We start from the raw sequence: 24,166 nt of genomic DNA on the forward strand, positions 1-24,166 counted from the left end.
ACTGGGGTACTCTCAGTGACTTTAAAGCATATCTCTTTTACTACAGGGAGAGGAAGGCCTGCATGAATTTCTTGTTAAGACTTCTAGCACTGAGCAGTACCAGCTTCACATATTCCTTCATAGGTTCAGTTAAGTTGGTAGCGTTATCAGTTTGGCATTGCCTAAAAAGGCACTATGGGGGTTTGGAAAGTAGTCTTTGCCAATATCTGAAAGCCCAGATTAGATAAGTGCAGGCCATCCATGGCAAAGCAGCGTGGTCTTTCAACCATGTACTCCCAGGTCATCAAATATTGTACCCTCCTGGATTGACACCAGAACCTAAGCCAGTTGTTAAAATCAATCATTTTTTGTTGGTAATGTGGCATCATCCTTGTAGAAAGTAGTATACTGCTCACTAATAGGCTCATACCTGCCTGAGACACATAATCAGCGAGCTTGATCATGTCTCACATAATATAGTTAAGGGAGGCACGTGTCAGGTCATTAACACCTACATGAACTATAACAGAGTCATACCGGTACCTGTAGTTTAATGACCTGAGTACCTGTGTGACTTGACAGATCCTAGCCCTGGAAAGGCAGGGAACTGTGACTCTCGCCTAACTCAGTCTGGTGAGGGGGACATCGGTGTGCCTCACTATAGAATCAGCAATGACCAGGAAATTTTACTGTGGACTGGTTTGCCTTAAGGGCTTAGCAGTGGAGGCGCTGGATACAGTGTTACTATAGGTTAGTGTGGGTGATGTTTTAACGGAGTGTTTATGTGATGGCTGAGGACTCCTTCTTTGATTGTAGTGTGCAAGAGGTCTTTGTGTTTTAGGAAGGTTAATTGTAAGTGCCTTAACGTATATAGTTTTATGTGTGTGTAGGGTCTTTACCTTGTGTAATAGGAGTGGTGCAGGTGTCACTGACAATCTTTATTGGAATAGTTTTGGTTGTATGACAGAGTTTTACTTCCAGTGTTAAAGTGTATTTACACCCCTCACATACACTGCCTGTTTTATTAAGAATAAGTAGGCTGTCAGTGTACATGAGGCAATTGCTACAATGTCTCAGAATACCTAACTCGACCAGATTGGCCACAGAGAGAGTTGTCAAGTGCATATCCATGGCCACTGATTTACTAGGAAGGAGTGAGGAAAACTTAAATATTGAACAAGTCAATAAGACAGGCAATTTGATGAGCAATGCTCAGCTATGAGCAACTAGATGCTTCAGTAGTTAAAAAATATGACTAGACAGTAAAGCCACAAGAGTGCAGATGACAAACCAGAACAAAAACAATTAGAATAACAGCCACAATAAGCCTTCACCAGCAATTCCCAGCTCAGAAGGGCAGAAGCTACCCTCTCCTCCCACTAGAGTATAGACCACAAGCCTTAATGTAATAAAATAACTGGCCCGAAGCCCAAGTAGTTAAACCAGAACTATGACACTTGTAGAATAACAGACACATTAAGCCTTCAACAAGCAATTTCCAGCTTAGAAGGTTTTAAGCTGCCTCTGCTGCCAAAAGAGTTTAGACTGCAAACTTTCCTTATATAAGATAACTAGTTTGAAGCCCAAGTGTTTCGGTTGCACTTAACACTTATCACTGTAAATAACTTTAGTGAGAGGATGTAGCATCAATCTGCTGTTACAGGACATTTGAATATGTTACACGTATCCCACATTGCCTTAGGCCACCTTTGTATATCAGAAGATATCAGGAATGTATGAGCTACTTACCTCTCAACTGTCCAGATTTTCGCAGAATTTTCAGATTTTTACATCATATTTTGGTCCATTCCTCATAAAATTTGTGCTTTTCTTGATTTTTGTGGCAAATCAGTGAGGAGTGAATTTACTATATACTGAAAAGTATTTGAGTTTCAGACTTTATATCTTTCAGAAAATGTATGGTAACACAACACCTTTTATTCTAGCAATTTTTAAAAGTTAATAAGAGCAATATTTAAAATTTGTCCCTATTTTGGGGCTTTGCCCCCTCATTATTTTTGTCTTTGTCCAGATTTTTTGTGTTAAGAGGTTGAGAGGTATGATGACCTAATCCAGTGCAGCCTTTCTGGAGAAAGTTATCCTTCATACAGTACATTATTTCTGTGTTCTGGAATACAATGACTTTTAAGTGTTTCATATTTCTCTGAACATAAAACTCCAACCTCTCCTCCTTAAACTTGATTCGCCTCCTGCTTTGGACAACAGTACACTCTCCAAAACCTGTAACTATACACTCTTCATGGCCCATAGTAGATTCTGAGCATTACCGCCCAACCCCAGTGCATTGCACTTAACATAGCAGAGGTGCTGACCCATAACCACTGGCTAAAATCAGAATTGTATTCCCTCATGCAACTAACTACTATATGCAAAGTGCCTGAAATAATAAAATAAATCAACATTGCTTTTGAAGTCTTTGCTACTTTTTACTAAGCCCTGTAAAGAATAAGGCATTATGTCACTTGATATTATCATGACAGTTCATGTAATGAGGGCGTATCTTTCACTTACTGATGAGTCATGCAGTTCACCTTACCTCACAGTGTGAGTTTGCTTACTACACCATTAGTGAACACTTTTAATTAGCAAGTGTCCAAAGTGTCCATGCTAGCAAACAGTATTTTCTGTGTCTTTCCTCACACTGCTTGGAACATGAAAGCAGGAATGGTCTGTCATTATTTCAGTGAAGAAAGAAAGAAAGGAAAGGCCGATAAACCATTAGCACTAGAAATAACAGTCACAGCATTACTATAAAACAATGTTTATTAAAACTAAAAAACAAAGGGTACAGAGTCAGATATCATTCTCCAGGCCAACAGTGTATACAAACAACATCTCTGCATATATACCCTTCTCTCCCTTACCTAGAACTCTCATTCAGGCATAACATTAAGTACTGTGTATAAACTTCATAAAATGTATACTGACCAGATATGTATGCATAAAGTGCAAAACCACAGAAGTTGGTATTCAATTTATTTTTCAGGAAGAAAGCTATAAATGCAAAACTCACAGTATACATTTCAAAAAGTGGCAGGAGGTGGGTGAAGGGACTGGGCTATGACTTTTAAAAACACTGTTTCCTTTTATCTGACTCCTAATCGTTATTCCCTGGCTCAGCTTAAATGAAATCAAAGGGGTAACAAAATACATCGAGAAGTAACCCATAAGTTATGAAGCTCTAAGGCTGGCAAGTTGCCACAGTACTTCAACCAATTTTGGATGAACACCTCTGTCTTTCAGATCTTCAATATGTGTGGTATACTGCATGGCATCACTAGGTCCCTCAAAGCAGAATATTTCTCACTTTATGGATCAGAGTTTATCTAACCCTCCACTTGTACATTTTCTGAATACCACACTGAATCTCTACAGAATACATGAAGAGTACATTGCAAGATGGATGGGAATGTTGTCTACTAATCCGGGTAGACACCCTTCTTATCCAAGTATCCCATACTCCACCTCAACTTTGGTTTAATGTACCACATACTGGCACTGTGAGCATTTTAAATGTGCCCTGCCCCGTAGGCAGAGAGGGAGAACATGCCCTTACAGTACAAGAGAACAAACAACATCCTTTTGTTGGGGGATTGAAGGCTAAAGGATATAACAGATCAAGCAAAACAGAAATTAACCAGGTCATTTCTTCATATTCTGCCTATCCCACCTTCCTCTCCCTCTCCCTCTTCAGTAGAATTCTTGCAGCCCATAAGAGGGCCGGCCACTTTCCAGGAGACCCCTGCAGAATCTTTAAAGTAGTACAGGAACCCATCTTGAAGAACATGATCATGGGACTGCCAAAATTCAAACAGTATGGAGATACGTTTTATTAGGCGACAGCTAAGAACAATCTATAAAAATTCATATGTTCTAGCTAGATAGGAATTTCCCATCCAGGCATAGTATGCGTTTTTGAGAATATGGTTTCAAACTTCACATCTTCAGCATGTTCACTGAAACCGTACATATTATGTGATACGTCCTGAAAAGTAGGGGAGAACTGGTCGGTCTCTGGCAGCTCAACAGTGACATTATTGAAGAGGTTATCAGAAGCCTTTGATGTCTCAGCTTCAGTAAGTAGTTGTCCGGCAAAAAGTTGTTCAATCTAAAAATATAAATAACAGAAGTAATTATCAGTATACATTAGAAAGATATGACATTTTCTAGCAAAGATGATTGTATGTTTTCAGCCTGAAGTTAAAGCCTCCTTTAAAGCGCCAGTAATATGATAAAATGAGACATACTGATAGTACTCACTTCAGTACATTTTGTTTTAATTCATCATAAAACAGAACTGTCAATATTAAAATCAGTACAGATCACAGAACAGAGTACAAATCTGATTAAATACACTTTGTTGAGGGAAAGCTTGTATATGTTCACCCTACAAGAATTAGCAGAGGTTATTTTTAAATATAGAAAGTAGCCAGATAACAGTCATGCATTTCTAAATGAGGAGCAGATACAACATTTAATGAAAATGTGTGTATTTTCTTAAACAGGACAGCAGTACCATCTGGAGGCTGTGAACACAAAACCAGATCATCTGTCCCTATGCCTAAGTGACCGAAGGCTTAAAGAACAGATTGGTGAACTACACCAATCTAATATTTAACAGATTGGACACAGACCGTTAGATGGCAGCTGATTTCTCTGTATAGTGGATCAGTTGTGGTAGTACGTACCACAGGAAAACAGCACAACTTAGCCCACTCGGATGAGCAGGCCACAACTGGCAGACACTGGACTTGAACCCCAATAGCCAGTGTCTGTGTTTCTCAAGTTATATTAAGAAAGAGGGGAATGCAATAAAGCTACTGCAAAGCACAATGCCATTAAGCTAAGAATCTTGTCTTAACAGCTGTGGAGTTTCATAAGGTCTTGATTATTACAGAACCTTGAAAACAGTTTTATATCTATGATTTCTCATCTCATTGCGTATTAATGCAATACGTAAGTAATATAAACCATTATAGTGAACATTTCACTAAGTTTCCCCTGCCATTATGCTAGCCAAATATGAAACAGTCATACAATGACAATAAACCTGACACTTCATAAGTGTATATTTGGAATACAACACAATGTTGAAGACAAATGTGGAAGTCCAAAACAATCATCCAGCAGTAAGGCACAGAGAAGGAGTTTTCCAAAAGACCTTTCCTAAAACCATAAATAGGGACCAGGTTACTGGAAAATTAAGGCATATATTTGATGGTGTTCTAGACAGCAGCCCCAACATTTTGCTCTGTAACAATAATATACGTTTTGTGCTCTGAGTTGCCATTTCATTCTACAATTCCCTTTTGTAACCTGCACAGCCTGGAGTTCCCTACCTGGCACATTAACAATAATTATGAACCATAAAACCTTTGCAGAGTAAAACCTAACCCTTTCAAAATCTGAAAAATGTAGTAAGGAAAGCATCCATGTTAATGCATGCAGTTGTTGCAGGAAATTTCAAGTAAACTTGTGAAACACTGCCCTTTAGTGAGCCTTTGGTATGAGTAGCAACAGAATGTAAGGTAGCTCTCTTTTCTTATTTAAGAAAACCAGTTAAGTTCGAAGATGCCTGGTGATGTTGGATGAATAACAAAGTCTGATAGCTCCAGCAAGCAAAAGTAAATAAAATTAGTTGAAAGTTGACAGCAATATTCATATTATGTCGAAAATATAAGAAGGTTTGTAGAAGTTGGCAAACAGTATGCAGGTCTCAGATTAAAGTTGCGACAAAAAAAAAATGTGCAGTACAACAGAAAGTAAATGCAGGCAGAGGAAATGGCCATGTGGGAATCTTGAAAGTGCAAAGAAAAGAGAGATAGGAGATGCCTCTATTAGAGTCTCCATTGGAGTGAATAATGGGGACACTGCAAGACAGTGACAGAAAACCAAGTGGAGAAGGAGTTTTAGAAACCTGACAGCACTCCACTGATACAGTCCAATGTGACTGCAGTGTTGCAAACAAAGCAAAGCAACAGACTATATACCTTGTAGGTAACCAGGTTAAAACTAAACAAACAGAGCAGTGACTGGTGGATTTTGAAGACAGAGTTAGATGTAAGAATAATGTCAGGGATTCTGGAGAAAGCAGAGAGCTGAGTACCAACAGAATCAACTGAATGGACACGTCTATATAACAAGAGAAGGTACAGATAGAAACAGTGCATCAGATATAAATGCCTAACCATTCAGTTAACATTAAGCAACCTTAGTAAATTATTGTCAGTGTCACCACCTACAAGGTGAAAGAAAGAATATTAATGTTACTTTGGCAGATGGCTGAAAAGCTAAGTTATGTGGACAATGGAGTTTATGCAGAACAGGACTTGACCTCAGAAATGTGATGGAGAAAGGCAAGACTTATAGCAGCAATGCACCTGTGTAGAGCTGGAATCTGACGTACAAAATGACATACCTATGATACTTTAATGTGCATTTCCCAATGGGAATTAAACTTTTATGGATGTGGAAGGAGAATGGGGCATAAGGGATTTTGAAGGAGGGAAGAAACTTATCAGGCAGTTACAGCAAGAAGCATGAATGATGACACGGGACAGCAGAAATACAGAAATAAACTTCCAGCAACCTTCCCAGTATTCCAACAAACTGCTGCAAAAAAGACTGAACACTGCCTCAGGGAAATGGTTAGCAAAAGACTTTATGGCGAAATAATGGTTCTGCAGATACAGTACAAAAGGTAAACTTAAAAAGGTTACAAAAATCAAAATAATAATAATAAATAACAAAAGGCTATAATGTGCTGCCAGACGGGCAAAATTAAGACTCTGGAATAAGACTGATTCCATAGAGAGATGCATCAATGAAGAAACGGGGAATGCTGTTGATGCACTCCATGTGTATCCAGTGACGGAGAATTTGACTCATATAGGAAAACACCTCAGAAGGGAATAAAAATGTGAATTGGTTTATAAATATGTTTGTGTTGATGTTTAATAATGTACATATTATAAAGCAAAAGAAGTTTGAACATTAGGTTTTATTTGGGGTGATGGAAAATCAAAAGGCCAGCACACAGTGATGTGTGTAAAAGACTTAAATTTAATACAACATGTATAAATTAGGTGAAAACAGACCAGTCTCGGCTGAAACAAAATATAGCCTTCATCAGTGTGAATCATAAAGCACACAATTACAAATGCCCTTTTTATACAGTATGTTCCAAACAAAAGTTCTGCTCATTGGATGACTATAACTGTTCATTTTACCCAGGTGGAGACAAACCACCCAACTTGATAATTCACTTTTTTCTTTATTATTTAATATAGAATGTCAACCAGTTTTGTTAGTCCTATCTCCAATAATTCTATCTATAACAGCAAATCTAAAATTAGCAGCAGTGTGTATAAGGGAATGCTTGTATAAAGCAATAGTATGTCTTTATTCCTAATGTCACTGTCATGCTCTGATATACGTAGTCTAAGTGGTCGAGAAGTTTGTCCAATGTAAAACACTGAACAGGAAGAAGTGGCAAGATAAATTACCCAATCTGTAGCACAATTTGCTAAAAACGTAATGTGAAATACTGTTCCTATAGTCTTACTGGTAAACTGTTTGGATTTGGCCACCCTTACATTGGACTGTTCCTTGTGGGGCTGTGCACTTGCCGTACTTGCAAGGGTCTGTTTTATTTTCTTTTTTATTTGGGGTGAAACATGTTACTAGAGCAATGATTTTGCACAGAGAAGGAATATGGAAGAGTGAGATATCAAAGTGAAATGGAGGAGACACGTGGAAGTGATACAAGAGATACCAGAGGAATAAACACTAAAATGTTAAAGTTACTCTCATGGAACGTTAATGGGTTAAATAACCCATTCAAAATAGACAGAATTATAAGAAACATAAAAAACTAAGCCCCTCACATACCAGTTTTACAAGAAACTCACTTGCCAGAACCAGAACATGCCCAACTGACAAGTTTCGGTATCATGCAGTCCTGGCTGCTGAGTGTAAGGAGACTACAAAACAAAAGGTGGAAATATTACTTAGCATTGCCCTGGACAAAGTACTATGCCAACAAAAGAAACAAGAAGGTAGATATGAAATATCAAAACTACAAATAGAAGGGCTGACTTTTATAATAATAAGCATGCATAGACCAAAAGACTATAATCTACACAATGTCAAGTAAATCAAGAAGATAATGAAAAATTAAAACAGAATTACTATCTGGGGTGGTCATTTTAATTTGGTAACAAACTATGAAGACGTCCAAGGTGGGCCACAATGTTATGGAATCCCATGGATAGGGAGGTATTTTGCGCTATTTACTGATAAGGTTGGGATGAGTGGCACATATTTGGGTGATTGTAGTATGTCTGCTACCCTTACATACAATTCAAAAGCAGTAAGTAGATGCCCCAGAAAAGTCAGAATACATGTCTCACAAGAGGAGAAACAGAGTACAAAACTGGGAGCTACAACCAGTAATGTTAGCAGAACATACACCAATGGTAATAACCTTGAAGCTAGATACAAGGAAAAGGGAGAAGCAATGCCGATTTCCACTGCATTACTGTAAGTCAAATTACTTTGGAAAACAGTGAACAGTAAAGTTGGAGGTGGTAAATGGCACCAACAAAAGGGAGAATACACTGAAAATAGTCAAATGGGAAGTGGAAATGAAAGACTGGCATCATCACTAAAGAAGTATGCCAAAGATAAACGGCAATATGAGAACTGGGTGATGGAGGAATCAGATACAACAGGAAAGATAAAGCAAGAGGATTAAAGATGTAGAGGATGATATAGGGAGCACACAACTGGAAATATAATCACTACTAGAGAGGGAACAGCAGTTCAGATTAAAGGCTGTACATTGCAATTTTTTTTGGATGCTCCCAAATGTCTCAAAAAAGTTTATCAATTCAATTAAGACAAGCCAAGACTGGGAGATGTGGGTATGTGAAATACAAGACCCACTGACAGGCAGACTATATACTAACACATGGGCAAAATACTAAACCTTTTTACACAGTATTACAGACAACTTCATAGTGCAGAACTAGGAGACTCATGGAAAGAGGATACCATCAGAGAGGTTATGAGGGAGCTCTGGTCTCCTGCATTTGGCCCCAGCACAAACAAAAAAACTTATGAGGACCATAGTGTTAGAAGAGGTAGACAAACAGTTAAAAGAGATGCAGGATTAGATGGGCTCCCACCAGAATTATATCATTTAGAGTAAGAAAATATGGAATTGTTGAATGAGGCTTGCATATGCAATTTATCTCCTTCTCCTGGAAGGAGACAGTTAATTCAGTGATCTTAAAACCAGGTAACCTCACACACATATGCTCATGGGCTCACACACACACACACACACACACACACACACACACACACACACACACACACACACACACACACACACACACACACACACACACACACACACACACACACACACACACACACACACACACACACACACACACACACACACACACACACACAGCTTTTAAGCTTATACAGATTTATATCAGTGCTTATCCAGGATTACAAGATAATGATTGAGGATCTTGACATCCAGACTAACAGAGGCAGTACCAGCATTAGTACACAAAGATCAGTGTGGCTTTGCCAAGGTGAGGCAAACATGTGACAACATCTTAAAAACAATACTGGCAATTCAAAAAGCTAAAAGAATAGGAAGTCCTGTCCTAAAACTAAACTTGAAATGGAAAGAAAGTTTTGTTAGAGTAAAATAGGACTATTTATTTAACAAATTATAAATGAAGACATTAATATTTACAAGGGAGCATATGAAGATAAATGCAGAATTCACCCCAACATACCAATTGTTAGAGACACAAGGCAAGAAGGCATGCTGTCCCCTCTTTTGTTTGCCTTATATTTAAGACCCCTACAATTAAAACTAAGCAAGTGATAATTCAGGGATATAAATCAGATCAGAAGAAAGCAAAACTGGCATAGTATCCCACTGACCTCCTGGTACACTTAGCAGACCCCGAAAAACAGGGTCTAGAAAATATAAAAGATGCCATCTGCAAAGGAAGTATTGCTATAGATATTACCAAATTTTATACATGCTAACTTTGAATCCTGAAGGATTTTACTGAAAAAATGGTTCCAATAATACGATAAAGACTTAGGATGACACAGGGCACCTCTAACTTGTACCTGTTGAAACCTTATCGGAGCTGATAACCTAATACTTATAACAAGTAGAACATTTGATTTGATTACAAGGTGCCAAGTTAAATTTCCTGGGATATAAACTTTGCTTAGTTAAACTACATGGACTTTATGCATACTAAGTAGCTTTCAATGCATATTAAGAGATAAAAGATAGCCACTGTATCCTTCTATCCACAACAAGAGTGAAAAAATGAGTTCATAAACGGGGCAAAAACTAAAACACTTGAATACATGGTGCAATTAATGTGTTTGGTATATATCTGAAGAATCAGAATGAACTATTCAATGCTTAAGTGAGTATGATATTAAATATCTTGCAAGTGACTGCCACATCAGTATTACAGAAATAAAGTATTATTGGTCAATAATGTAATTCATAACTTCATGTACTTCTACAAAGATATAATTCCCTATTATGCAGGTACTCAGTGGAGTTTCCAAAGGTTCCTCGATAAACAGTAAGAAAAAACAGTGCATGCTATGAAGGATCAAACTATATAGTATGTCAGCTCTATAACACTAACCTTATGGCTTTTCATGTCTCCCCTAAAGATATATTTGAATGTAAAATAAAACCCATATACATTAATGTTTAATTCTGGATAACCATGAAAAATGAATGCTAGCACCGTGGAGAGGACCAAGGTTGCCAAGCTATAATAACTAGGTGCATTTATGAGGTGATAGTAAAGTAAGTCAACTTTAATGTACTAAAAGAAGGATCAACGTACATCATAAATCAACAAATCATAAATTGCAATGCAACTCTAAAGGGTACCATCACACTCAAAAGACAACTCATGAGAAGTAGCTTACCTATTTAATAGTACACTAAATATGTTCTACCTATGAAGAAACAGGACTGGACCATGCTTGCTCCCTAATCACTAAAACACTATTTATTGACTTGTAAAACATTTTCTGAGAAATGTGGTCTCCCTCTGCAGAACTAGGAGCATTCAGCAGTACTAGATAAGTTTCATGATCAATACATGAATTAACACTAAAAGCTTTAGCCAAAATGTGGAGAGCAGGCAATATACCCAAGAGTTTTTATGGAACAGTCCATTTAAGGAGCAAGAGTTTATATGGAACAGTCCATTTAAGGAGCAAGAGTTTATATGGAACAGTCCATTTAAGGAGCAAGAGTTTATATGGAACAGTCCATTTAAGGAAGAATATAATACTCTAACAGAATTAATGATAAAAGCCTGTAGGATCCCACTTCATAACAATAAAAAAATAATAAAAGAGAATGGTAGACTGAAGCAACTCATAAATCATAATAAGCATTAATATGTGGGGTTGGGGATGGCATATTTAGATACACCCTTGTGTCTTTGAATCATGTGCACTACCTGTTTAATACCATGCAAATCAAGCTCAGGTAATGACAGTTCCTGTCTTTAAAGTGGCGGTACTCTCCATAAAAATCTGCAAGTTATTAAGCCACTTCTATGGGAAAAAATATTAACAGTATTATCAGTAAAAACTATCATATGTAACACATAAAATAAAAGATCAAATTTCATGGTTATTCAAATAGTTTCTTTTTACAGATCCCTAATAACTGGTCTTCTATTTTTTTTTAATTTTATATTCAACCCATTCATGAACTAGAGTTCCAAAATAACAGTAGATATAATTTTCTTGGTTCAATGTGGTGATCTAGGAACACTGTTGATACACTTAAAAGGTTTGCTGTATCCCACCTCACACACACACGGTCAGCATAGGGCATCTGCTTTATGCCTGTGACTCTTTTAGTGAGGTATTTCTGCGGCCCTTCCAGTTGTTGCAGACGTCTTGAGAGGTACATACCAAATGGGGCACTGTATTCTATGGGTCTATATTAGAAGACTGAATGTTCAAAATTTCGAGTGTTCTAATATCGACCTGTTTTCAGCGAACGCTGTAAATATCGAAGAAACAGAAAACCAAATTTTTTTCTAGGGAAAGAATTCAGTTGTCCGTTTCTGTTGCTTCGGTATTTTCAGCGCTGTGGTGGAAAGTTACTGGTCGGTTTCAGGTAAGTGTGCGATTATGTGGATGTGAGGGTTAGGGCGGGTTAGGTGAGTTAGGGTTAGGGCGCAGGTCAGGTAAGTGTGCGATTGTGTGGACATGAGGGTTAGGGTGGGGTAGGTGAGTTAGGGTTAGGGTGCGGGTGAGGTGACTGAGCAATATTGACGGACCTTAGAGTTAGGGTTTGGGTTAAGGTAAGTGGATAGTTAGTGGTGTATGTATAGTTTAGTGTAGGGTTAGGTGTAACAGTTTAGGTGTATGTGTGTGGATTGCTGTTTGTTTGGTGTGCTTGTGTTGTGTGTATGTGTTTTGGAACAGCAAACTTTTTCCCTAGGAAAAAATTCGCTGTTCTGTATGTTCAATGTTTTAAATTTTCAATTCATAGGGTTCGATATTAGAACACTCGAAATTTTGAATGTTTGGTGTTCTAATATAGACCCTATTCTATAATGGGTCTAATGAGGGATGTGTACAGTGGGACAATGACCTCCTTTTTTCTGGATGAAAAGCCCTTAGTGATGAGGTGTTCCACATAGAAGGATTTCCTGACTGTTGTGGCGATGTGGTTATCGAAGGTGATGCCACTGTCCACCTGAGTCTCTACGTCTCTTATCACACTTTCGGTGTTCAGTGTACTGCCACCTCCTCTGCCACCTCTCACCTGCTCTCCTTCTTGAATTTCTCTGCAGTCAGAAACTAGTTCCCCTTTTTAAATCTCATACACTCAAACCACGTCCTCTTCCCCTTAGTCTTTCCCCATCCATTTCTTAATTGCCATATTTGCCTTCCTCCAGAAAGTATTATCTAAACAGGATCCGCAAAACTGCATGCAGTGCAACAACGCTATTCTGACCACTGACCGGTAACAGTGACAGAAGAGCCACCTCTTCCTTGGAGTTAATTCCTCTAAAGGCATGACTTTACATTCTATAGAACCTGGCACCTTGTGTTTCAGTTTAAGTTTAGTAGTTTATTGGTGCAGATAAGACTACTGCAGTTTTTCTTTCTGGTCTCTCACTCTGACTGGTACTTAACAGCCCTTCAACATACTGCCCTCTGACCATCTTGTTCCAGGTACAGCTCATGTTTTACTGTAGTTATCCATAGCTGTTATCTGTCATTCCATATCTCCAACTTCTTTAAATCATTTCCAATGTTATCCTTCCCATCTGCCACCCCTATCTTCATTCTTGTCTCATCTGCAGTGATGTTGATCCTGTGCAAGATGCCAGTTGTTATGTTCAACACATACATATTGAGGAGCATTAGGCCATGGACTGACCCCTGTGATATTCTACTGGTTACCCTGCTGCCCTGTCACAACCACCCTGCTGAACTTTTCAAGACTGAATGCACATCAGTATAAGCAATAAAAAAATATTAATCTGCAGCCCTTGCTGTGTTATGACAGCTGGATATGATATATGACCTCATGCTCAAGGGAATTATACATAAAAAGATAGTAGCGTATGTACAAATATATATATATATATATATATATATATATATATATATATATATATATATCATATTAATGTTCATGTGTATAAAGTGGGATTTATTTACTTTTCAACAAATGAACATTATTTCTTGTTTTCTTCCGAAAAAAAAAACAGGAAAACATTTCAGTAAGAAATGAAATTATATTTATTCAGCTACTTCTCTTTAATGCCAACTAAAATGAGGCTACATCAGATAAAAAGCTAAACATACAAAAATCTGGAAAACATTCAGAAAAATGTATTTTAATGAGGAAAATGTTTGATAAACTACACTGAGCAAATTTAGTTAACAGCTGGAATGCATCTATTACAAATTCAAAAGACATAATTACCCATGATTCTGTAATTAGTTAAACAGTTTTGCTTATTTTTTAACACATACAATATTAATTAACTACTGTTTTTTTTTTCTTATATCTAAGAAAAAATAGTTTAGTTATTCAAAATAATTTAAAATGTTCCCTGCCTAAATAACAAGATTAGGATTAATACCATCTATATATATATATATATATATATATATATATATATATATATATATATATATATATATATATATAGGTTTACTATTGTTTTTGCATTGCCGAATTCCAGAATCTATATTTATATCGAACAATTCCAAAAGTGTATTGCAACACTGACTGGTAATGAAACACTGCACACTAGTGGTGCATCCAATACCATTGTACATATAACAACATCGAGTAATGCTTAGAATGAACAATACTGTGTAATCAATTGCACAAAACCCCATGGTGTGAAATCATTCCTCTTATTCAGTTGTTGTTGTTGTGTCTTTCGGCTTTTCCCGGTTAGGGGTCGCCACAGCAGAACTCCGGTCCGCTAATGATTGACAGTAGATTTTTACATGCCAAGTTGCCGGCCCTGATGCACAACCTTCAATGAAGGTACGCCCATTCACGCATGTCTCCACACAGAAGACACTCTAGCTGAGAATCGAACAGGACAACGTCTTACTGTGAGGCAACAATGCTACCGCAGCACCACCACTGCAGTTCATTCCTCTTATTCAGTAACTTCATGAAAGATGACTCCTTTTGTGCAAGTCGCCTCCGTTTAGGGGACGGGGGAAGGCATGTCAAAGCCCTGTGCTTTAGATCCTCTAAATGGTTCTGCTCTAACTCTGTTGCATGCAGGACATCATTTAGATACAATTTCTTCCTCTCTAACAGACTGCACAGACGTCTGTGCCAACCCTCAACAGTGTTCTTTGTTCTTGGATACCCCAGTAGGCAGGTGTCATACTGATTCCCAAAAGTCAATGCTATATAAAGGTGGAATACATTCAGCTGTGGAATGTCTAATGCCATAACGGCGAGGTCTCCCCAAAATGTAATTTTCCTTAAAGAACTCACACGATGGCCTAGCCTGCTGAGGCATATCAGCTTTTAGTAACTGGAAAGTAGGCAGGATGTCCTCAGGTTTAACAAAGGCTAGGGCAGGTATCTGCTTACAGAGTAGGGAAAATCGTACATCTGATTCAAATAGTGTAGCAAGCTGTGTCTTTTGAATGTTCCTCCATACAATTTGGCACAGGTGGAACCAACAGCCCTTCACCTTACATGATGGTACATTCTTTACCATACTGTTAATAGTCCCCTTTTCAAAGTCACACAACACCATCTCCGGTTTAAACAGCAAATCATGCTGGGTGCACAAATCAATCACCATAGTCCAAAAGCAGTCATAATTGCTCTCCGCCTTTGAGTTAAGGATGCCATACACCACAGGAACTACCCTGTCTTCTATCCCTCCCTGCAAACAGCAGTGAATGGTATACACTTGCTTGCATTCCTTAACAGTTAGTGGGAATGTGCTGTCCACTAATACATATTCTGAACTACACATGACCTGAAGATTACTAATGATGGTCAACACTACTGCATTAGTTACTACACCATCTTTCTTGATGTGCTGGGCAATCATTGAACCACATTTAACACTGAAGAGTGAAGCATTTATATCGCTTAATGACACCGGGGATTGCATACTGGGAGACCTTCCCTTGTGCCTAACCCTCCTCACTGTCTTCTTCAATGCATCTGTATTGGGTAATGTGTTAACCACATCCACAGAGGTTGTTGCTAATACCTCGTACACAATCTTGCAGGGATCTTCTAATGTGCTTGCAGCCCTCCTTTTAATGGCTGTGCGAACCCTTAAACCTTCACAAGTGATGGGATTGGGAGCGTGGAAATGTATGCTTGTTTTTAACAGTTTCTCCCCATTGCTGTCGGGTTCTGTGACACACCTCCCTTTACATTTATCTGTCTGTTTGAAACAGCAACACCAATAGTTATGGGTATCAGTATGTTTCTCAAGATAGTACTGATAACCTGTAACTACTAACATTTTCCTGCCTTTTTGACTTAGTTCAGTCGTGTATATGTCACCTATTGTGCCAGGCGAATGCATATTGGTATTGGAGGAGCTCATTTTACCTTATCTCTCTTAAACCTAGGAAAGGGAGACAAAGCCAATATTACTCTTTGGTCTGTCTGTAGACTTACAAACAAGGAGACTGACAAACATGTATATTTGGTACACTTACCAAGAAGTCAAGTCTGGGGAATATGGTAGCCTTTCCTGAAATGCCAAAGTAGGGATACCTTACATTCAAATGTTGTGATTCCCAGAAGTGTATTGTCGAATTTGAATATGCGATGTGATGACATCATCACCAGGAATATGTCGAACAAGTAAGTACGATTGTTACTTGCTGTTCGAGTATCTGTATTCGATATTTTAACACAGTTTGTATTATATGTTCGGTTATATGTATTTCGTGGAACTATACTCGGCTAAAGCACGTTCAGTTAAACAATAGTAAACCATATATATATATATATATATATATGGGTCTACTGCTTCTGGTCGAATTACATTTGGTCAAAATTATTTCAGGCAGCCCACTTCACTGAAAGCTCATTTGATTGAAAGCTCATTTGGTCGAAAATGGAATATAGCCCCTGCCCCACTGCAGTGTGACCCTGGAGTGAGAATATAAAGTTAGAGGGAAGTGGGGGTTACAGCCCCCCACATTGGGGGGTGTGGGGGGAGTAGCCCCAGACATTTTGCAACTAGTTTTTACTGACGTAATATCTTTCAATATATTTTTAATGGATATACAAGTATATAATAGTGAATACACTGCAATTATGTGGGGGGCTACGCCCCACACCCCCCAATGTAGGGGGCTGTGCCCCACACCCCCCCTAACTTTATATTCTCACTCCAGGGTCGCACTGCAGAGGGGCAAGGGCTATATTCCATTTTCAACCAAATGGGTTTTCAGTGAAATGCATTTTCGGTGAAGTGGGCTGCCTGAAATCATTTTCGACCAAATGTAATTCGATCAAAAGCAGTAGACCCATAGATATATATATATATATATATATATATATATATATATATATATATATATATATATATATTTAGTTTTATTTTTAATAACTGATCAATGAGCATTCACAATTTCATCAGAAAAAACTTCACTAATTTAAAACAGAAATAACTGTCCTATACCTCTTTTTAATTCTGAATGGTCACTTGGATACACCATCAATTAAAACTCAGTCAAGTTATTATTTTACAATGATTATGATTAGATCACATATCATAACCACTTTGTTACATATTCAATAAATTGGTCCAAAGAAATTTACCTCAAGAGCTTCAAAGTTAAAATCCATTGGGAGAACACATACCAAAATACAGTTATCATCAGAGACCTGTTCATAATCCTTTGTAAAACATGGGGTTTTAGCTGCCCTGATGGTTTCCAATTAATGAGAAAAAATATAAGAATATTACATGTTTTACAGCTCTGAAAGATTAAATGCTTCTTCACTGGCAGTGGCCATAAGTGAAATGGACCTCACATCAACCAACCGCTTCAAATCCCTACCACATTTTTTATGCAAAACATATTACACTTTTAAAAGCTGTTAAAGCTTTCAGATGTTTTAAAAGCTGTAATACCCAAAGTTTGGCCACACAGAGACCAGCCAGACGTTAAGTGGCTAATTAACAGCCTTAACACCTTTTAGATACACCACAATGTATGTATGGCAGGGCAAATCATGTTACAGCTTTGAGAGCTTTAAAAAGTGTGTGAAGTAGGAGGGGAATCTAGTTTAAAGAGGTGTAGTTGGAGTTTTAAGGAGGGGGATCTAGTTTAAAGAGGTGTAGTTGGAGTTTTAAGTTTAGAGAGGGATCAAAGACTTTAAGGTCACTGTACTCCAGGAACACAGCAATAATGCACTGTATGAGGGATAACTTTCCCCAGAAAGTCTACATAGCATTAGCTCATACATTCCTTACACCTGCTAACATACTATGGTGGCCTCAGCCTATGTAAGATATTTGTAATATATTAAAATGCCCTGTAAGAGCAGACTGCTGCTACACCCTCTCACTCCATTTATTTACAGTGATAACAAATAAGTACCAGCAAAACATGATAAATGACTTCTGAGACATAAACTTTGAAATGTATTCTGTAGCCCACATGGAGCTGGCTAAAGGGTGGCTTCCTGTTATAGACTTTATTCATTCATTCAGTCTGTCAGTCAGTCTCCCCTGTGTGTTTTACCCAGTTCAAGATCAGAGGCAGCTGGAATTTATCCCATTACTCATTGAGAGCAAGGGAAAGAAACTATTCCTGGGTGGGATCCCAGTTCATGCCAGGATGTATACATGAACCTATGAGTGGAGGAGCTCCCTGGTCAGTCTCAGTAAGAAGCTGAGATCCCTTATAAGATCCTCCAAAGCTAGCTATGAAAACAAAATCACCACTAATTCCAAGGACAACCACAAAGCATTCTATAGCTTTGTCAAGAATCTTGATGGCAACACCAAGATCTGCTGTGAGTTACAGCACAAAGGCATGAACCAAATGATATTGCCAACATGCTGGCAGATAGGTTCACTGCTAACTTTACCACCCTCTCACCCCCTAAAGGGCCCATATCTATGCAGGAAGAATGCAGAGTCCCTGTAATCACAACTACGCAGGGAAAAGCTGCACTCTCTAAAGCCAAAAACACAGCATCCATGGGACCGGACAACATCCCAGGCTGCATTTTACACGAATTTCAGAACAAACTGGCTTCCCACTTAAGCACCATGTTCAATAATCGCCTTGCATCAGGCTTTGTGCCCACTGAATTGTGCACAGGAACAGTTATCCCACTCCACAAAGGAGGAGCCACCACTGAACCCGGGAACTATCGACCTATTAGCCTGATGAGCCTGGTCTGCAAGGCCATGGAACGTATCATCATGGAACTCATAAACAAAAGCATTGGTAACCTCCAAACTCTGGATCCCACCCAGTTTGGGTTGGTGAAAGGCAGATCATGACTCCTGAACCTGATAGACTTCTTTGAGGCAGTCACCAAAGTCGTAGATGAGGGTAAGGTGATTCACACAGCCTATCTTGACCTCGCCAAGGCTTTCAACACCATCCCCCATTCTGGAATTATAGCTATACTCACTAAACTAGGTATAAATCTCTACATCACAAGATGGGTTGCCAACTGGCTCACTGACAGAACCCACACTGTAAAAGTTGCAGACTTCAAATCTGACTTCAAAGCAGTGACAAGTGGAGTACCACATGGTTCCATCCTGGGACCTCTTCTGTTTGGAATCTACTTCTCTGAAGTACAGGCTAACACAGAAGGCCTCTGGCTAACGACATTCACAGATGACTGCAAACTAGGAGCCATAGTCAAGCCCCCAAATGATGTGGACATCCTACAGAAGGGCCTCGCTGAGACAGATGCCTGGTGTCAGAGCCATGGCCTCAAGCTCAATGCCAAAAATGCAATGTCATCCCCTTTGGTAAAAACTCTGTACCAATGAGCTACCACATAGGCAGCAATCTACTTAACACTGAATGTGTGATAAGAGACCTTGGGGTCAAGGTGGACAGTAGTCTCTCCTTTGATAATCACATTGCCACAGTAGTCAGGAAGTCCTTCTATGTGGCACACCTCATCATAAAAGGGTTCTCATCCAGGAAAAAAGAGGTCATTGTTCCCCTCTACTCGACACTCACTAGACCCATTATAGAGTACAACGCCCCTTTTGGAATGTACCTCACAAGACATCTGCAGCAGCTGTAAAGGCCACAGAAGTACCTCACAAAGAGGATTACTGGCCTCAAACAAATGCCCTATACTGACCGCCTCAAAAAACTCCAGCTTTACTCCGTAGCATATCACCTACTCCGAGGTGATCTCTGCCTAACATATAAAGCTATGTCAAACTCAGAGCTGTTGGACATGCTACACCTAAAGAAATCCCAATCCCTCTGAGCTACACGTTCTAGGGACCTAAACCTTGTCACCACAATAAACAGGGCATGCTGGAGGAATAGATTCCTGTCCCAGAAATTTCCCATACTCTGGAACAGGCTGCCCATCTATGTCAAGCAAAGTTCTTCATTAGCACTCTTCAAGAAAAATCTTGATGAGTGGATGGGAAATAGGAAATACACCCTGAGGATCACCTCTGTGTCTCTGCTCAACAGTGGCACAGGAAAATAACTTTCTTGGGTAGCATAAGCCAGGGAACCTTGTTGGCTAGGCTTACATAGGCACCTGGGCTGATAGCCTAGTACCTACCTATGAACCTATGAACCTATGAACCTATGCGCACACACACACACACACACACACACACACACACACACACACACTGATTCATGCCTTACATACTCACACATGTGCACACACAACACACATCAGCAATTCAGAGGATCTTTAATTCACTTAATTCTGTATATTTTGAATGCAGGAGGAAACTCAGACACCCAGGAAAAAATCTAAGTGGACTGACGGATGGAAGGAAGGAAGGAAGGAGGGAGACAAAGGTAAGAAGGAAAGGTTAAATGGATGGAGAGAGGGAGTGCTGGATGGAGGGAGTGGCTGCTGGAAGTATGAATGGATGTATTTTTGGATGGATGGATGGATGGATGGATGGATGGATGGATGGATGGATGAGGAAGGGTTAGATAGATAGATTGAGGAAGAGAGGCGTGGTTGGATGGAGGGAAGGAAGTAGAAGTGAATGGATGGATTGATGGATGGATAGATGGATAGTGTGGTGGGAGGAAGGAAAGGTTAGACAGATGGACAGAGGAAGGGTTGGATGGAAGGAGAAATTGCTGGATGGATGAATGTATGTATGGATGGATGGAGGGAATGAGGGTTAGACGCATGGAAGGAGAAAGAACTGGATGGATGAATGGATGAATGAAAGGAAGGAGACAGGGGTGAATACTTAGCTGGATGTTGGAAGGGTTGGATGGAAGGAAAGAGAGAGGGATAACTATATAGCTGAAGCTGCTGTAGGGGATTTGCAAGATATGTTTGTAAGTGTCCATTCCAGGCTTCCAAATGGTGTAACACAGGAATTTTGATTTGACTAAGTACTGCCATTTAGTTTCAAACAAGCCCTGTATTCTGTAGATGCTACAGGCTCCATAGCAACAGACCACCTTTGTGCTGAATAAGGGCTACAAAGGCAAGTGTCACTAGCTTCGACTACATGGAACCTATATAGTAATTATCTTAAGTGGCCATATCCTGTGAGGAAGGGAACAACTGATGCTTAACTATGTTTATAGAGCTGTACTTATTTCTAGGGACTGCAACACAAATGGGAAGAGTACTTTTGTGTATGCATATCTTTTCTTGTTTCTAATTACAGAGACAAAATTGGAAGCTACACATACAGAGAGCAATGCACATGCAAGTTTGTGATATGCGTGTTTTGCATATTATGGTATACAATAGTTAACAGACAATGAAGCTAAGAGGGTAGTCTACATTACTGGTCTTCCAAAGGATATAAAATAATATCTTACACTGCATATGCAATAGATGTTTATATAAAAAATAATATATATATATATATATATATATATATATATATATATATATATATGTGTGTGTGTGTGTGTGTGTGTGTGTGTGTGTGTGTGTGTGTGTGTATAATAGTATAATACACATATGTGTTTGCGTGTAAATATGCATGTATCATATTACAGAAAAGAAAGCAAACAATCAACTCTCAGTAAACAATTAGTATATCTGTGAAATGTGAAAAAAATACAGTTCATATATCAAACAAATACACAACCTGAACTCAAGTATCAACCCACCTGAATTGTAATAAGTTTATGATTTAAAGGTTCTGAATCAGAGAATTCTTCTCCAAAGCACAATGTGATCTGGTACTCCGGAACAGGGCCATTGGCTGTACGATAGAGTTCCAGTTCTGAATAAGAACATAAATACAGGGTGACGGAAAGAGTAGGACAAGTCATGTTTTTACAAGTCACGTTTACTTTTTTAATATAACAAGTTACAAGAAGTTAAAAGTACAGAAAATAACATGTTTCAAATAACTAGATCAGATGAAGGCAATAAAAAATGCATTTGGTACCATTCATTCAAAATAACTAAGAGCACTTATAAAAATAATTATAGCAATTATTTGTTCCCCTACCTCCCTTCCCTTGTTATGTTTATCAGCTCCATCATCCCCATCCTTGTGTAGAAATTCTGAGACAGAACCTTTGATTATTTATAGAATGAAAAAAAATCAGATGTCTGATATAACTCAACTCATTCAATGTGTTTGTGGCAAACAACATCTGTAGGTGCCAGGAAATTCTTTCAACTAAAGGCTCTACTTTCTCAGCCCATGCTCCCCCACCTGAAAATCAGGCAGTCAAATTTCAACTGCACACCTTTCAAAGAAAAATGTATAAATTAGTGTCACAGAATGGCTATGCTCATTGCTAAATGTACTCTAAATTAAGCATCCCATTTAGAACCACGCCTTTAGATATAAAGACCACTGTTAATCAGCAAATAACCATCCCTGTTATTCGCAATCAAAGCCAAGGCAAAATATATAAAATGATGCATCTTTCAAAGTATATGCCAATGGCATTTAATGTAAGTAATATATAATATCTACACCAGATCAAGTCACAGGGTTTGTAAGCAGTACTTCATGCCCTTTGCCAGGATGACTGGGGTGGCACAGAACAGCTGTCATATCATGGTAGTAAAGCAGTATGGCATAAAGTTCATGTATTAGATACTACACACAAGTCCCCAGTCTAAGACCAGATAACACAATTCAGCTGAGTGAATCGGCTACAGCATCCTATTGACCTGTTGCTCTCCAAGAGTACATTCTGCTGAATATAATATGTCATGGATGGTCTTATCACCACCCAGTGGACAGCTGCAGTACATTACAGGACTTTGAATGTAGATTTATATGTTTTTGTAGGACATCCCCAAACCCCCAAAATGGCAGCTTTGCCCCCATATTCCCTACCTTTAAATATACCACCTACAAGGCCAGACAGAGACTTCCGCGGTGGTGCAGCGGTAGTGTTGTTGCTTCACAGCAAGAGGTTCTCCCGTTCGATTCTCGGCTGGAGTGCGGGGAGTGCCTCCTTTGTGGAGTCTGTATGTCCTCCCCGCATTTGGGTGGGCGTTTGAAAGACATGCGTAAATGGGCATGCCTTTATTGAAGGATGAACATTGAGCTGGCACATCGGCGTTTGTGGAAATCTACTGCCAATCATTAGCGGACCGGAGTTCCGCTGTGGCGACCCCTAACCCGGAAAAGCCGAAAGACAACAACACCAAGGCCACACAGACTTGGAGGAAATAGAATAACTACAGTTGCCTTTCTTCTAAGTCAGTGCAACTCCAGAGGGTGTGTTTTACAGGCCTTTCAAGGCTACTGAGTCTTGCAGCCATTAAGCTAGTTCCCACTTTAGGCTGTACCTCCCCTCTCAAGGAGGGCTACGCCGGTCAAATCCAGGGTGAATTTATGATTACCCATCCAATTATCCAGAACTCATTTGAAGAAACATAGTGTATCAGAATGCTTTATCTGACTCTGCACATTGTTTTATTGATCTGCTAAAGCAGGTTTCGATCCCTTGCTCTGGTATTTATGAGACTGTTTGATTTGTGAAGGTACAAGAAACCCTGGACTACTGGGTCCCGGATTGCTTGTAAGGTAAGGCAAAGGGCTTCTCTGAGATGCACATACAACCCATAAAAGAGTGACGAGTGACAATGCTTATAGTCTTTTCTGGTAGCTATGTATGTCTGTATATATATATATATATATATATATATATATATATATATATATATATATATATATATATACATATGTGTGTGTGTGTGTGTGTGTGTGTGTGTGTGTGTGTGTGTATGTATGTGTGTGTGTGTGCATGTATCTATATGTATTACTAGATGCAACCCTGGAGGACATGTACACAAGCCGATGAAAGAACACAAAACTGAAAACTGGTTGCAGGAAGTAAGGCACCAAACACAAAACATAAGAACAAGCAGTTTATCCAAAATGAAGTGCTTTTCGTTGCA

The 24,166-nt window shown here is 38.9% G+C and overlaps 1 protein-coding gene across 1 annotated transcript in view; it reads right to left on the bottom strand.

Moving 5' to 3' along the window:
- Positions 1-2,745: 2,745 nt before the first annotated feature.
- Positions 2,746-24,166, bottom strand: part of LOC122790810 (interferon regulatory factor 8-like) — a 198,885-nt gene continuing 177,464 nt past the window's right edge. Inside the window, exons 8-9 of the mRNA XM_044058435.1 lie at positions 21,904-22,019; positions 2,746-4,108 (exon numbers count right to left, since the gene is read on the bottom strand). Coding sequence (XP_043914370.1) covers positions 3,878-4,108; positions 21,904-22,019 — 347 coding nt within the window. The 3' untranslated portion in view covers positions 2,746-3,877. The remainder of the gene's footprint in view (positions 4,109-21,903; positions 22,020-24,166) is intronic.

Source organism: Protopterus annectens, chromosome 16.part0 (assembly GCF_019279795.1).
Source record: "Protopterus annectens isolate FY-2018-M chromosome 16.part0, PAN1.0, whole genome shotgun sequence".
Classification (NCBI taxonomy): domain Eukaryota; kingdom Metazoa; phylum Chordata; order Ceratodontiformes; family Protopteridae; genus Protopterus; species Protopterus annectens.